Source organism: Diceros bicornis, chromosome 25 (genome assembly GCF_020826845.1).
Source record: "Diceros bicornis minor isolate mBicDic1 chromosome 25, mDicBic1.mat.cur, whole genome shotgun sequence".
Classification (NCBI taxonomy): Eukaryota; Metazoa; Chordata; class Mammalia; order Perissodactyla; family Rhinocerotidae; genus Diceros; species Diceros bicornis.
Genome location: NC_080764.1, coordinates 10,617,169 through 10,631,401, shown reverse-complemented (window position 1 = coordinate 10,631,401; position 14,233 = coordinate 10,617,169). Strand labels below are relative to the sequence as shown.

General features: G+C 59.0%; 3 protein-coding genes across 4 annotated transcripts in view; 1 reads left to right on the top strand and 2 right to left on the bottom strand.

Moving 5' to 3' along the window:
- The window catches only part of RPL3 (ribosomal protein L3), a 197,843-nt gene extending 196,507 nt beyond the window's left edge, over positions 1-1,336 (bottom strand). The window contains exon 1 of the mRNA XM_058568330.1: positions 1,319-1,336. Within this exon, the coding sequence (XP_058424313.1) occupies positions 1,319-1,321 (3 nt within the window). The 5' untranslated portion in view covers positions 1,322-1,336. The remainder of the gene's footprint in view (positions 1-1,318) is intronic.
- On the top strand, positions 1,314-3,356 carry ATF4 (activating transcription factor 4). Of its 2 annotated transcripts, none has more exons than XM_058568329.1 (3): positions 1,314-1,505; positions 2,046-2,357; positions 2,449-3,356. In XM_058568329.1, exons 2-3 carry the CDS (start codon positions 2,138-2,140, stop codon positions 3,273-3,275), a joined length of 1,047 nt encoding a protein of 348 aa, XP_058424312.1. In that variant the 5' UTR covers positions 1,314-1,505; positions 2,046-2,137; the 3' UTR covers positions 3,276-3,356. The 2 variants fall into 2 exon arrangements, with proteins under 2 accessions (XP_058424312.1, XP_058424311.1); XM_058568328.1 differs by having other exon boundaries at positions 2,046-2,363.
- A 7,137-nt stretch (positions 3,357-10,493) lies between these two features.
- On the bottom strand, positions 10,494-13,989 carry RPS19BP1 (ribosomal protein S19 binding protein 1). The gene is made up of 4 exons (XM_058568322.1): positions 13,923-13,989; positions 13,631-13,759; positions 11,425-11,522; positions 10,494-11,043 (listed from the first exon to the last, which is right to left on the bottom strand). Exons 1-4 carry the CDS (start codon positions 13,972-13,974, stop codon positions 10,909-10,911), a joined length of 414 nt encoding a protein of 137 aa, XP_058424305.1. The 5' UTR covers positions 13,975-13,989; the 3' UTR covers positions 10,494-10,908.
- Positions 13,990-14,233: the final 244 nt, after the last annotated feature.

Sequence of the window (14,233 nt, the reverse complement as noted above, 5' to 3'; positions counted from 1 at the left end):
CAAGGATTCATGAATCTGGCAGCATCCCATCTAGCAGACAGAAAGGAGCTACAAGAGCTGAACAAAATGGGAGACTTTTATAAGGAGGTCGGACAAGGAAGTTACTAGCAAAGACTTCCTGTTTCAGGCAAGGTCACCTTCCTTTGGGGGACAGCCTCACTAGTGCAGACGGGAAGTTCCAGGCCGACGGGAAGAGGGGTACATTCCGGGAAAGGCAGAAACTGCAGTTAAGTGTAGTCTCAGTTCCCTGACGTGGGCTTAACACCAGTGACGCCATTTTGGGCCGTTGTCTCTTTTTTAACAATAATAGAACAGCAAGCCTGTATTTTAGCAGGATGGACATGTAAAAAATACAACAGGTCGGGCTGTAGGATTAGGCGTCTTGGCACTCACTCGAGAGTCCGGAGCGAGGACGCAGAGCGGGCCTTTGGCGGTGGGTGGGCCCGGATCGGTGATCTCCCGACGGAGGCCCTCATCCCGCCTCCTAGCTACTGCAGGGCTTGCCGTGGTGAGAACGCACACGAAATGGCATGTTTTGCCTAGTTTCACCTTCGGCCCTGAACCTGGTCGCTAGTTCGGAGCTCACTGGGGGCGACAAGAAGGGACCGCAGGGGTGGGGGCCTGATACCACCATTTGGGACGCACTGGGCCACAGCGGCCCGGGGTAAGCGCCGGCGCAATCATGGCCGACTACGGGTGGGCCGGGCCGAGGCCACTGCAGAAGGGTGTCACCAAGAAAGGCCAACAGATACCACAGCGCAGCGGCGGGAACCCCACCGGCCGCTCCGCCCCTTCCGGCTCAAACCCCGGGCTCCATCACCAAGCAGCCCTCCCACCTCAGGGCCTGAGCCAATAGGAGCTCGAGATATATATGACTCATCATGCCTGACCAATCAGCTCAACGCGCGCTCTCCGCCAGCATCTCGCGCGATAACCAGGCGGCCTCGGACTTCACAATAAAAACCTTTGGTATGAAAGCCCTCCCCCCGGCTCCCTTGTCGAAGCTAACACCGGAAACGAGGCGTGTCTGAAGGATCCCTCCGCGGGCCCCGGCGGCAGGGAGGGAGGGTGACTCTTTGATCTTAGAAGCCTTGTAAAATAGTGCGCCTTCTGCCTTTCTTGAAGCCTTGAAAATAACTCATTTTCTCCTCACAGGTACGCCCTGGACATAAAAGTCGTAGGCTGGAAACAGTAGGGGCGTCGGTAGATGAAAACGAGTGGGTGGGAGGCGAAGTCACGTGACCACGCGGAAGGATGTGCTCTGCGATGCGTCCCCGCGAAGGCGGAGGCTATAAAGGGCCCGCGGGCGCGGCGTCGCCATTTCGCCTCTTTTCTCCTGCAGATGTAGCTTGTTTCGCGCGCCCTCGTCCCCTCCTCTGCTCCCGCACGTTCGCGGACGCCATGGCGTATTAGAGGCAGCAGTGCCTGCGGCAGCGTTGGCCTTTGCAGCGGCGGCAGCAGCACCAGGCTCTGCAGCGGCACCCCCCACCGGCTTTAGCCATGGCGTAAGTACGGGGCGGCCGCCTGCCGTGCGCCCCTGGGCGGAGGGGGTTCTCGGCGGCCTGGGCGCGGCCTGCGGCCGGGCGGTGTCGCGGAGGGGGAAGCGGTTTTACGAGCGCCCGGGACGCGTGGCCGGTGTTTGGGCGACGCCGGCGCGCCTGGGTCGGGGAGCGCGGCCCGGCGCCGCGGGGAGAAGTTCTGGGCGGCCTGTCCCCCGATTCCGCCGGGGTCCCGCCCTCGCCCGGCTAACGTGGCGGCGCCAAGATGGCGGGGGCGGCAGCGGCGTGAGTCACGGGCGGGGCGGGGCCGGGCGGGGCCGCGCCTTCCTCTGGTGGCCGGCGGAGGGACGGCACAGCCCGCGAGGGCGTCCATCTTGTGCCACCTGACCCTGAGCGGGAGGGGGCGCGATGGCCCCGGGGCCCCGTGTCTCTGGTTCTCAACAGCCAGGCGGAGTGGCGATGTGGCCTTGCCGCCCCGTGGGTGGAAGGACGGGGAGTTCAGACCGGCCGAGCTCTAATGCGACTCGGTTTCTGGTTTCTCTCCAGGCATTTCACGGCATCCAGCAGCAGCGTTGCTGTAACCGACAAAGAAACCTTCGAGTTAAGCACATTCCTCGATTTCAGCAAAGTCCCGAAACATGGCCGAGATGAGCTTCCTGAGCAGCGAGGTGTTGGTGGGGGGCTGGATGTCCCCCTTCGACCAGTCGGGTTTGGGGGCTGAAGAAAGCTTAGGTCTGTTAGACGACTACTTGGAGGTGGCCAGGCACTCCGGACCTCATGGGTTCTCTGGCGACAAGGCTAAGGCGGGCTCCTTCGAATGGCTGGCTGTGGATGGGGTGGTCTACGCCTCAGACAACGGTACGGGTGAGTGGGTGTCCTGTATCTACCGGGGGTGTCTGTGATGGGGGCTTGCTGCCCTGTGCGTCTGACTCGATTGGCTCTCTTGCAGAGGATGCGTTCTCCGGGACAGATTGGATGGTGGAGAAGATGGATCTGAAGGAGTTTGATTTCGATGCTCTGTTGGGTGTAGATGACCTGATACCAGATGAGCTTTTGGCCACGTTGGATGACACGTGTGATCTCTTCGACCCCCCAGTCCAGGAGACTAATAAGGAGCCCCCTCAGACAGTGAACTCAATTGGCCATCCTCCAGAAAGTTTAACAAAAACCGACCAGGTTGCCCCTTTCACCTTTCTGCAATCTCTTCCCCTTTCCCCAGGGGCTTTGTCCTCCACTCCAGATCATTCCTTCAGTTTAGAGCTAGGCAGTGAAGTAGATATCTCTGAAGGAGATAGGAAGCCAGACTCGACTGCCTGCGGTACCGTGATTCCTCAGTGCATAAAGGAGGAGGATGCTAATTCAGATAGTGATAGTGGCATCTGTATGAGCCCGGAGTCCTCTGTGGGCTCTCCCCAGCGTAGCCCCTCTCACTCGGGGGGCTCTCCAAGTAGGAGCCTGCTGCTTCCAGGTGCCGTCTGTGTCTCTGCTCGCCCCAAACCCTATGACCCTCCTGGAGAGAAGATGGTAGCTGCAAAAGTAAAGGGTGAGAAACTGGATAAGAAGCTGAAAAAAATGGAGCAAAACAAGACAGCAGCCACTAGGTATCGCCAGAAGAAGAGGGCGGAGCAGGAGGCCCTCACTGGCGAGTGTAAGGAGCTGGAGAAGAAGAACGAGGCTCTGAAAGAGAGGGCAGATGCCTTGGCCAAGGAGATCCAGTACCTGAAAGATCTAATAGAGGAAGTCCGCAAGGCAAGGGGGAAGAAGAGGGTCCCCTAGTTAGGGTAGTCAGGAGTGTGCTTGTACATAGGCTTGTGCTTAAGCTTGTGTGTTGTAATAAATTATTTTGTAGTGAAAGTACTTCTGCGGACTGTTGCCTGTCTGGTTTCTTGCCTCAAATAACTCAGTCAGCATTCTTGTAGCCATGTTCTTGACTTGCCCTGTGTGAACAGAGGGCAAGGGGGGTCAAGTTTCAGACGTGAGCCCAGGGTGAGGTTTTTTCCCCAGCCTCATTGGGTCATAGGTCAGCATCAGTGGTGACGTTCATTGGACCCTGTTGGGCCACAGCCCACACAGGAGGAGGCTAGGTGTCTTGCTCAGAGAGAGCTTGCATGGGGCTGGGAGTCGGCCTGAGGGAGCAACAGCCTGGGCTCCACCCGTTTCCTCCCTATCGCAGCCCTGTGCCAACATCTGTCAGTGATCTATCTACCCAGATGGGGCCCCACAGGCCTTGAGCTGGCTACATAAGACTATTGCCGTTCATGCTTTTACAATCCTGTGGAGGCCTCTTCCCAGGAGAGCCTGTTCAGAGACAAATGGTTCTTGGGCTTTTGCTGTAACAATCTAGGAGGCCGAGTGCAAGGCCCCTAGCTTGACTAGGTTTCTGGCCAGAGGTAGGCCCAAAGGCTGCCAGGGTTCCAGGCTCCCCTGTCCACCTGGGCCAGCTAGAAAGCCTGCCATTCTGAGGAGGTGTGGGGGCGAAACAGCGCTGGGAAGCCATGCTGCCAAATTGTACCCTTGGTCTTTCTCGTGACTGGATGGCTTCCTCGAGTCTCCTTATGGTGGCGTAAGGCAGACATTTCCTTTTGTCTTGGGTTGGCAAACAATGTGAGCCCAGCCTGGGCGGGTCCCATCTCCCCTTGTGTCATTTGAGACCAGTCCATCTGTGAGGAGATGCAGGCGCCCCAGTGTGGCTGGGATGAGGGTGACAATAAAGGGGTACCAGGCACTGTTCTAGCCACTTCATGTGCATTCTCACGCACTCCCCGTGACAACCTGGTGAGGTAGGCCCCCATTGCACAGGTCTCACAAGAGATGGGTACACAGGATCTGAAGCAGAGCGATGAGGCTGCTGTTTGAACCCTGGGCTGTACCTCTGGAGTCTGGGCTCTTGGGGGTTTTGCTCCTCGAAATACTTGGGAACAGGTGGCCTGTCAGGGCCTGCGAGTTAGGGCCTGCGAGTTGGGGCCTCCGTTTTTCCTGATCTGCTTTCCAACGCCTAGCGCAGAGTGACACTGGAGAGCCAGCCCACTGTTGGCGCCTGTATCAGCAGTGACCCTGACGGGAATGTTGCCCCGAGACACCAGAGGGAGTGGGTGTCACACATGGACCTGGTGATCTTAGAGGTCTTTCCTGCCCTGAGATTGTAGAATTCTTCGCAAAGCCATGGGTCTCCCTCCATACCTTACTCTGAGAGCGGGAAGCGGGGGGCTCACCCTGGCCCCCCATCTAAGCAGCTTAACTGCTGTCAGCGAAGTACATGGGGATTTACTGGTTCAAAACAATAGCGTCAACTCAGCTACAGACATGATATGAAAACTACGTTCTACGCTGTTTTCCTAAGGATCCTCTCATTACCCCATTTTACAGATGAGAAAGCAGGGCTGAGGAACGTGCGCAGCCCCCAGCCGGCAGCTGGTGGACTGAGACCCTGGCCGGCTAACCAGGACGCACACTGAATCCGTGCGGCTCCACAATTCCTTACGGGCAGGTGCGAGGGGGCCCTGGACACTCGTCTTAGAGCTGAGGGCCAGAGAAAGCACACGTGGGTACCGAGGTGGTACAGATCAGTACAAACGTGGACGCTGTCTCCAGGTCACACCAAGTCTCCACACGATCACGATGGATGGGTTTGGCGAGGGCCTGGAGAAGGGTGTTTAAGGCCACCGCCACAGGCCCCTCTGAGCACAGCTGCCATCTTGAGTCCCTGCTCTGTGCCTCACTGGGGTTTGTGACTATAGATTTGTTTTCAACATAGGAAATAAAAACGACTGCAAATGCTGCTTCCCTCTGCCCCCCCGGCAGTGTCATCTGTTCTGCTCAATGGGGCAGCGGCCCAAGCCTGGAGCGTGTGGGGTGGGGGCAGGAGGAGGACTCAGAGCTAAGAGGAGGTGAGAGAGAGCAGCCCTGGGAGTGCCCCCGCCACCTTGAGCTCCACAGTCCTCCAGTGCCACTGTGGGCCACCCTTGGAGACAGTGGCCCACTCCTTCATCTGGCAGATGGGAAATACGGGGCACCGAAGGGGCAGTGCAGGCTGGGGGCCTGAAACCAGGATACTGGGCTGTGCCCCTTCCCAGGCCCTGCAGCTAAGGCCTCCCCAAACCCAAAAAGTAGGGAGGGGACATGCAGCAAAGGTCCCAGCGGAGACCGTAGCCTCAGACCACAGACCACATTCGGCCTTTGCCTTCCTCCTCCACTCTGCTCCTTCACTGTGCGCCAGCCACAGTGGCCTTCCTGTGCCGCTCTGCCAAGCTCATTCCTGCCTCAGGGCCTTTGCACTTGCTGTTCCCGCTGCCTGTTAGACTTTGCCACAGCTGTCTCCCTCTCCTCATGCAGGTCTCTAATGTCACCCCCGAGGCCTTCCAAGATGACTCTACTAATATCCCAGTCCCTCTGCTTTAGCCTGTTCTGTTTTTTCCCATAAACTTTTCTCTAGTTGAATTTACTTCTATACATGTTTGTTTTCTATTACCCCATTCCCCAACTACAATGTAAGTAAGCTCTGTGACTGCCTGTTCATTCTCCTATTTCCAGGACCTACAACAGCGCCTGACAAATGATAATACTTAGAGCTCATATTTACCGAGGGTTCTGAGACACGGCTTTGAGTGTGTTCTGGTAGTTAGCTCATAATCCTCATAGGAGCTGTGAGGAGGATCTCAGGAGTCTACTCTTTATACTGATGTGAGTCTGGGGGGGTGGCCGCTGGCCCAGGGGCAGCTGGTACAACATGACAGTGGCCTGGACACACACACCATGCCCAGCATGCGGGGTGTCGGTGCCTGAGAGCCCAGCACAGAGTGAGGGGGGCGGGGGGTGAGGCTGAGGGCCAGCCCCAGCCCAGGCTGATCAGGGCATAGGCGAGGCTGGGCTCTACTCCTGGTGGGGTGGGGTGGAAGGGGGTGCTCCTTCTCAGTGCCTGCACCTAGAGGCTGGGGCCACCCAGCTCTCGGCATTTCATGCCTGTTTTATCTCTAGGACGAGGCTGCAGGTCCTGGAGATCAGGAAGTGGCCTTCATGTTTCTCTACAACGATTCATGGGCACCCACTGTGTGCTACACTGTTCTGGGTGCTGGGGATTCAGTGGTGAGCAAAACAGATAAAAATCTCTGCCCTCACTCTAGCAAGGGAGACCGGCAATAAAAATAAGAAAAAGACATCCGGGGCCGGCCCCGTGGCTTAGCGGTTAAGTGCGTGCGCTCCACTACTGGTGGCCTGGGTTCGGATCCCGGGCGCGCACCGACGCACCGCTTGTCCGGCCATGCTGAGGCTGCATCCCACATACAGCAACTAGAAGGATGTGCAGCTATGACATACAACTATCTACTGGGGCTTTGGGGGAAAAAAGGAGGAGGATAGGCAATAGATGATAGCTCAGAGCCGGTCTTCCTCAGCAAAAAGAGGAGGATTAGCATGGATGTTAGGGCTGATCTTCCTCACAAAAAAAAAAAAAAAGACATCCGACATGAGAGGGCAGTGGAACAGGCATGCGGAGTGGGGGCTGAGAGGATTTGCTCCTTGAGATGGGTATTTAGGGAGGCCCTCCCTGGGAGGTAAAGGTGGCAGGAAGCAAGGGAGGGAGCCCAGCAAGAGGGAGGGGGAATTGGCGGGGGGACACGTCGCCCAGGGCCTTGTAGCCCTGATAAAACGTGAGAGTCTCCTCTGCAGACTTGAGGAGCCCCCGGAGCAGGAGTGACAAACTGGTTTCTAACTGAAGAGGGTCCCTCTGGCAGCCTGTGAGTGGGTAGTGGGCAAGAGGACTGGGCTGGGGGCAGTGCAGTGGGGATGAGAGGCGGTCAGGGCCTGGATCCATCCTGAAGTCAAGAAGTCAGGCTCAGATGAGGGGTGGGAGAGCGGAGACAAAGATGACGCCTGAACAAGTGGAAGGACAGAGTTTCCATTTCCTGAGCGGGGGAAACCAGGGGAGGAGCAGGGTTTTATTTAAATGTTTTGATGCTGGCAGAGGGTGGGCTCGGTCTTGGCGGGGGAGGGGGAGGTGCCTCTGAGACACGCAGGAGGGGATGGCGAGGAGACAGTGGATGCAGGGTCCAGAGACCAGGAGGAGGTCCAGCTGGAAGCAGAAAGCCCTGCAGCGGCACCCGAGTGCCAGCACCCGTGTGCCAGACACCACGTGTGGCGGGGAAGGGAGCTCACAGTCCTGCGTGGGGACGGCAGGTGGACGCTGAGACCAAGGGAGGGCGAAAGCTCCAGGAGTCAGGGCTGCTGGAGGCTAGGCGACTTCAGTGGAGGGAGCAGGGACTCCTGGACGGAAGGTCACAGCAGGCTGCCCAGAGAAAAGGGCACCTGAGCTGAGCTGTGGACTGAGAATGGGGAGAGCAGCCCAAGAAAGCCAGCCCAGGCAGACTGGAAGTTGGGAACGAATGGCCCCAGTCCCACCCACCTCTCCAAGAGGGCTCCTGGCCCCAGCTCTGCTGGAGGATGGGGACCTGCCCACCCAGCTTCTGCAGGAACTTGAGTAAAGCCTCATCCATACAAGCTCTGGGCAGGCCTGGGGAGCCTGTAGCTGGGCCCAGTGAGGTCCCATGTGGCAGTCCCAGCCCACTCCTGCCCTGCCCCTTGGCCAACCCTGTGAGTCACAGAGGACCAGGGAGTGTGGATGGCTCAAGCAGCTCACCCCACTGTGGAAGCCACAGGGAGCCCTGGCTGGGGCCCTCCTGCTGGTCTCTACGTGGGTTCCTCCAACTCTGCTCAGCCTGCCCCAAATCCGACAGCTGGCCCAGACCACCTGAGACAAAGGCTTCCAGGTGCTTTCTGTCCACGCGCAGGGTCTCACCTGGGGAAGCCCTCCTCCTCCTCCTGGGTGTTTTTAGCCACAGCGTGACTGTGGCAACTCAAGTGTTCTCTTATTTGGGCCCTGTCCCTTCCTTCCTCGGAACATGTCGGTCACAGATCCTGGGGCTCATGGTCACCGTCCCCCCCATGGTGGCACACCCTCCCTCCTCCAGGGCCCGTCCCAGCCTCCCCGGGGCCCCCTGCCGCCTTCTAACCACCCGCACTAGAACTGTCCACGGTGACTGCTAAAATCCAGATCCCCAAGTCCTACCCCAACCTGCTGGCCCAGAAGCTCAGGAGTGAACACTAACGTGTCACACCAACAGGCGTGGGCACACACCCCACTGGTGCTATGTGGCACAAAGGTAACATAAGACTCACTTTAAAACTCACAAGCAGAGGGGCCTGCCCAGTGGCGTAACAGTGAAGTTCAGGCACTCTGCTTTGGCGGCCCAGGGTTCGCCGGTTTGGATCCGGGGCGCAGACCTACGCCCCGCTCATCAAGCCATGCTGAGGCTGCGTCCCACATACAGCAACTAGAAGGACGTACAACTATGACATACAACTACCTACTGGGGCTTTGGGGAGAAAAAACAAGGAACATTGGCAACAGATGTTAGCTCAAGGCCAATTTTCCTCAAAAAACAAAACAAAAAAGCACAAGCAGAGAAGCAACAGAAGCCCTGCTCTCACCCCCCCCCAGGAAGTAGCCCCCTCACTGTACACCTGGGAGGGGACAGGGAACATGGAGGTGATTATGGAACAGCAGGTGTGTCCTTGTTAGAAGGCAGTCCTGGAGCTCAGCAGCTGGTCAGGCTGTTCTTCCCAGAAGCAAACTCCCAGTGAGCTAGAGCAAGCGGCTGAGCCCGCTTCTCGCTAAGCTGCTTAAAAGATGAAGGGCGTGAGTCTCTGGGCGACATCCCAGTCTGTCTCTCCCTCTCCCCTGGGGTTGCTAGAGCTCAGCAGGCGGAGGAGGAGTGTGGAGACTGAGGAAGACCAGCCTCCCCATTCCTGGGATAGGGCCCTGAGGAAGGCAGGTCAGTACTGGTTTGGAGTCACAGCCCCGTCCTCTCCACCTACCTGATCTCCTGGGTGGATGGTCCACTTCTTTTTTTTGTGTGTGAGGAAGACCAGCCCTGAGCTAACATCTGAAGCCAATCTTCCTCCCCTTGTTTTTTTGCTGAGGAAGACTGGCCCTGAGCTAACATCCATGCTCATCTTCCTCCACTTTATATGGGACGCCGCCACAGCATGGCTTTGACAAGCAGTGTGCGCCCAGGATCCAAACCTGCGAACCCCAGGCTGCCGAAGCCAAGCGCATGCACTTAACCTCTGCGCCACTGGGCCAGCCCTGGATGGCCCACTTCTTACTGCTCAGAGGGAGGCCACCTGCAGACAGGACTGACTCCAACCCGGCCTCAGTCCCCATTCAGGATGGACAGCTGGTTAATAACCAGGAACAGACCCAACTGGGCAGCAGGGGCCGTGGGTGAACCCACTGCGGTGCTGGCAGATTATCACTCCCCAGATGCCCAGCGACAGGGGACCCTCAGGAAGTCCTCTACCAGAAGATGCCACAACCTAAGGAGCCCTTTAGGGGGGGGCTGCCCGAAGGTGGCCAGGGCCTTTTCTCCACGAGGCCCCCACCCACCCCACAGACGGGACTTGTCTCCTCCACACTGAAGCCCCATCTGGTCTACACCACCACTCACTTCGTGCCCTGTGTCCTGTACCCAGCACTGTGCCTGCTGGAAAGGGGCCATGTTTGTTTGCATGGCGGCGCAGCCCTGGCCCCAGCACCACCATTCTGCTCCGGCACAGACCTGAGTGGGAAACCCTGTTTCTCGAGGTCACTTTCTGAGTGCTCCTCTCCTCCCCTACCTCATGTGACAGACATAAGAGGAAAAAAAAATAGCAGCCTTGACACCCGCTACCCGCGCTGTGAGGCCACAGCACTCCTTCTCCCCAGACCCTGGTGTCCCTTCCCAAAACAAAGCCCCCAACAGCCCCAGCAGCTGTGGATGCCACCTCAGGGGAGGAGGGCCTCTCTGGGCTATGTTGGCAGATGCCGCCTTCACCGGCGCAGGACTGGAGGACTTCCGACCTGGAGCTCCACGAGCCACATGGGGAGACGGGGGAAGGGAGGGAGGGCCCCTGTGCCAGAGGAGACGGGAGGCACCCCATGAGTCACAGCAGCAGCACGCACACAGTTCTTGGGCCCATTTATTAGAACCTGTTGGCCTCTCCAGCACCCTTCTCCCACTCCTAGAGGTGGGAGGGCCCAGCAACTGGGCTTCCACAGCAAACAGCCCAGAGGCCCTACTTGGGCCAAAGCAAACACAACAGTCAGAAATGTTCCTTTCTGGCAGGTAAATGACTCCTCCCTCTCGAGCCTGCAGATGTCAGCTCCGGTGTGAACGTCAATCCTCCCCAGGCTTCCAGCTCCACTCCAGCCTCCCCCTGGCTCCAGCTCCAGGGCTTCCTTGAGCTAGGCTGGCCTTGGGCTGCGATCTGCTGTCCGCACTGTACTCAGCAGGGGCCTGGGGCCAGCAGAGGCTGTGAGGTCGGAGGAGGAGGAGGCCCGGCCCGAGTGCCTCTCTGGCTGGGCCCTCCCAGAAGCCTAATTGCCGAAGTACTCCTGCTGGAACTTCTGGAAGTCTTCCTCGGTGAACACGGTGCCCTCGGCCTTCTTCTTCTTCTTCTTCTTGGCCATAGGCCGGTCACAGGCCTTTCGGCCCCGGTTTTGACGCACAATCTGGTGGGGTGTGGGAGTCAGGATCCTGGGTGGTGACTCCCGGCACGTGAGGGACTGCCCCTTGGAGCTGCCCGCCCTGGCACAGCTGACCAAGTGCTGCCCTCTCACCCTCCTGGGAGGCAGCGCACATTAGCTCCATGTACAGAGGAGCAAACTGAGGCCCATGAGGATCATAGGGGACCAGGCCAGGTCCAGCCTCCCACCTCCCCTGCTCCGCCCTCAGTGCTCCAGGGGGAGGCCCCCCACAGCACAGCAAGGTGGTCCAGCTCTTAGGAGCCTGGGGTGGCTCAAACCACACCCTGTGGCTCAGGGCTGAGAGCCCCATGGATACAGCCTCGGCTCTCACTCCCAGGTTCTTTCCCATAGCCCACCCCGACAGACCTGCTGGGTGACGGACTCAGCCACGGTGCTTCGAGCACTGGTCATAAACTTCAGGTTTACTCCGAGGTAGCCTCGACGCTCTCGCTTCTGGAACTCAGCTGTGGATGGTTGGCAGGGCGGCGTCATTTCAGACTCACTCCCTGGAAGCCTCCTGGGTCCCCTCCTGACATCTCCCCACTCCACCCCCATGCCCACGGTCCTTCCAAAGGCCCTGTCGTCCCTCCCCTAGATCCTTGCAACAGCCTGGGCTCCTGTCTGTCAAATCCACTCACCACACAGATCCTGCTTAAAGCCACCCTTAGCTCCCTGGTGCTCAAGTGATTTATTCACCGAATGTTCCTGAGCGCTTCCTGTGTGTCAGGCACTGTCCTAGGTGCAGAGCATACAGCAGCAAACAGAACAGGCAAATGCCTGCCCTCATGGAGCTTGCATTCCAGTGGGGTGAGGGATGGTAAAACCAGTCATCAGTATATTAGACGGTGATACGTTTTACAAAGAAAAACAGAATAGTAAACAGAAATGAGAAATGCCAGGGGTGGAGCTTCCAATTCTAAACAGGAGGGTCTGAGAAGGCCTCACTGAAATGAAGCTTGAGCAGACTGGAGGGAGACTGCGGATATCTGGGGGAAGAGCATTCTAGGTAGAGTGAACAGCCAGTGCAAAGGCCCTGAAGCAGAAGTGTGATTAACGAATGTGGAGAACAGAAAATGGCAGGAAGGCAGAGGGAACAGCCACTGCTGGAGAGTTGAAGCAGGAGAGCGGCAGGCCATCGGGAGCTGTAAGAACTGGGGCTTTCACCGGGTCCCATGGGAGCCACTGGGGGGTGCAGGGCAGAGGAGAGACAGATTTGACTCATGATTTACAGGATCGCTTCGGATGCCGTGCTGAGAATAAGATTACTGGAGTGGGGGAGTGGGAGACAGGAGACCAAGAAGGAGGCTTTGCAATTATCCAGGCAAGAGATGATGTAGCTCAGACCAAGGTTGCAGCCACAGAGATGTTCTGATTGGCAACTCAGGCTTGAGAGTCCCCTCACTCATCAGTTATGTACCATGACGGGGTGGGGCAAGGGCTGGGATGGACAGGGTGACCTCTGGCATCCTACGTTCCTGCCTCACATCAACATCACTGATGTGCAAACCTGTCTCTCTTTCCTGCCTCCACACTTTTGTTCAGGCTGTTTCCTCCCTGGAATTCAGTCTTTTAACAAATACTGGGACACCTTTTATGCACCAGGCCCTGGGGATTCAAAGACACACTAGGAGCTCACCAAGTCCTGCCACACGTCGAAACACCCCGCATCCTGCTCACAACTGCCCCTCCCCAAGTCTGCACACCTCATTAAGTGGCACCGCATCCCCCAAGATGCTCTACTAGAAACCGGGCTCCATCCTCACAGTTCACCACTGAAGCCCACCAATGCTCCCCCAACAGCACATTCCACCCCCCCCCCCCCCCCCCCGCACATCCTCTTGTCATCTCTGCACCACAGCCGTGACCCAGGCCAGCACACCTCCCACTTGAATGGAGTAGGTAAGGGCAGGGTTCTGGAGACACACTGCCTGGTTTCTACCTGCCTCGTCTGGGCAGGCGCCTGTTTCTGCATCTGTAAAAAGCGGGCAGGGACGGTCCCGCCCTCACCGGGTTGCCGTGAGGAACTAAAGGAGCGAGCATTTACACGGGGCTCAGCACAGCACCGGGCGCGCCGAGTATGAACTGTTACACGCTCCATCTCTGACCCTTGGTCACTGTCATCTCTATCAGGCTTCTTTCTTTCAAATGTCCAAAGACGACAACCTCCTCTCTGACCCTGCACGTGCCGCTCTCTCTGGAGCACTTTCCCGGGCTCACTGACACGTCTTTCAGCTCTGGGCTCCAACGCCGCGCGCTCAGAGAAGTCTGACCGGGCTTCTGACCCTAAGCCCGTCCGGAGCCCGCATCGCGCTCAGCAGTTACACGCCGATCTGGAAACTCGCACACTCCTCTCCCCGCCAGGGCTGCAGCCCAGGAGGCCGGGGCCGCGCGTCCCCTCCACTCCCTTATCCCAGGGCCGGGCCCCGGCCCGCGCCCGGCGCACGGGTGCTCCAACAACGCCGGGGACCTGTCCGCCCGGCCTCCCGCTCCCCCGCCTCCAGGGCGCCCCCGCCCCGGCCTCCCGCGCCCCCGCCTCCAGGGCGCCCCCGCTCCGGCTCCTCCCCGCGCTCACCCAGCGCCGACTTGGGCACCTTCCCCTTGGCCGAGTTCCTCAGCTTCTGGGCCTGGCTCGACTTCGCCTTCCGAGGCCGCTTCTCCGGGGCCCCGCTGGGCTTAGCCTGGCCGGGCGCGGCTCCGGGGGCTGCGGGGAAAGAGACAGAGGACGGACCAGGCTCGGAGGGCGCTCGGGGTTCCCTCCCACCGGGCTGAGCCCGGCCTGGCTCGGCCCGCACCCTTGGGGCCCCCGCCCTCAGCCCCCGCCGGCCTCACAGCCGCGCTGGGCGTCCCCGGCAGGCCCTCCTCACCCTCGGGCGCGCCCAGCAGCTCCAGGCCGCGCCGCAGCAGGGCCGCCGACATGGCTGCGCTTAGCTCCGCCCACACGCCCAAGCTACTTCCGCCTTGGCCTCCCTCGTCGCGTCGGCGGAAACACGAGCTGGAGCAGAAGGTTCCGGAGTGTGCGGCCGGAAGTGCCCACCTTCCTTAGGACGCTTGCCTTAGGAGTTGGCAGTTTGCTAATAAGAGGGCAGAGGGGTGGGACCTGGAGGCGGGGCCAACGTGCAGAAGGACTCATTTGTGGTCCAATCCCAACCGTTGGCGAGCCAGGCCACGCCTTCTC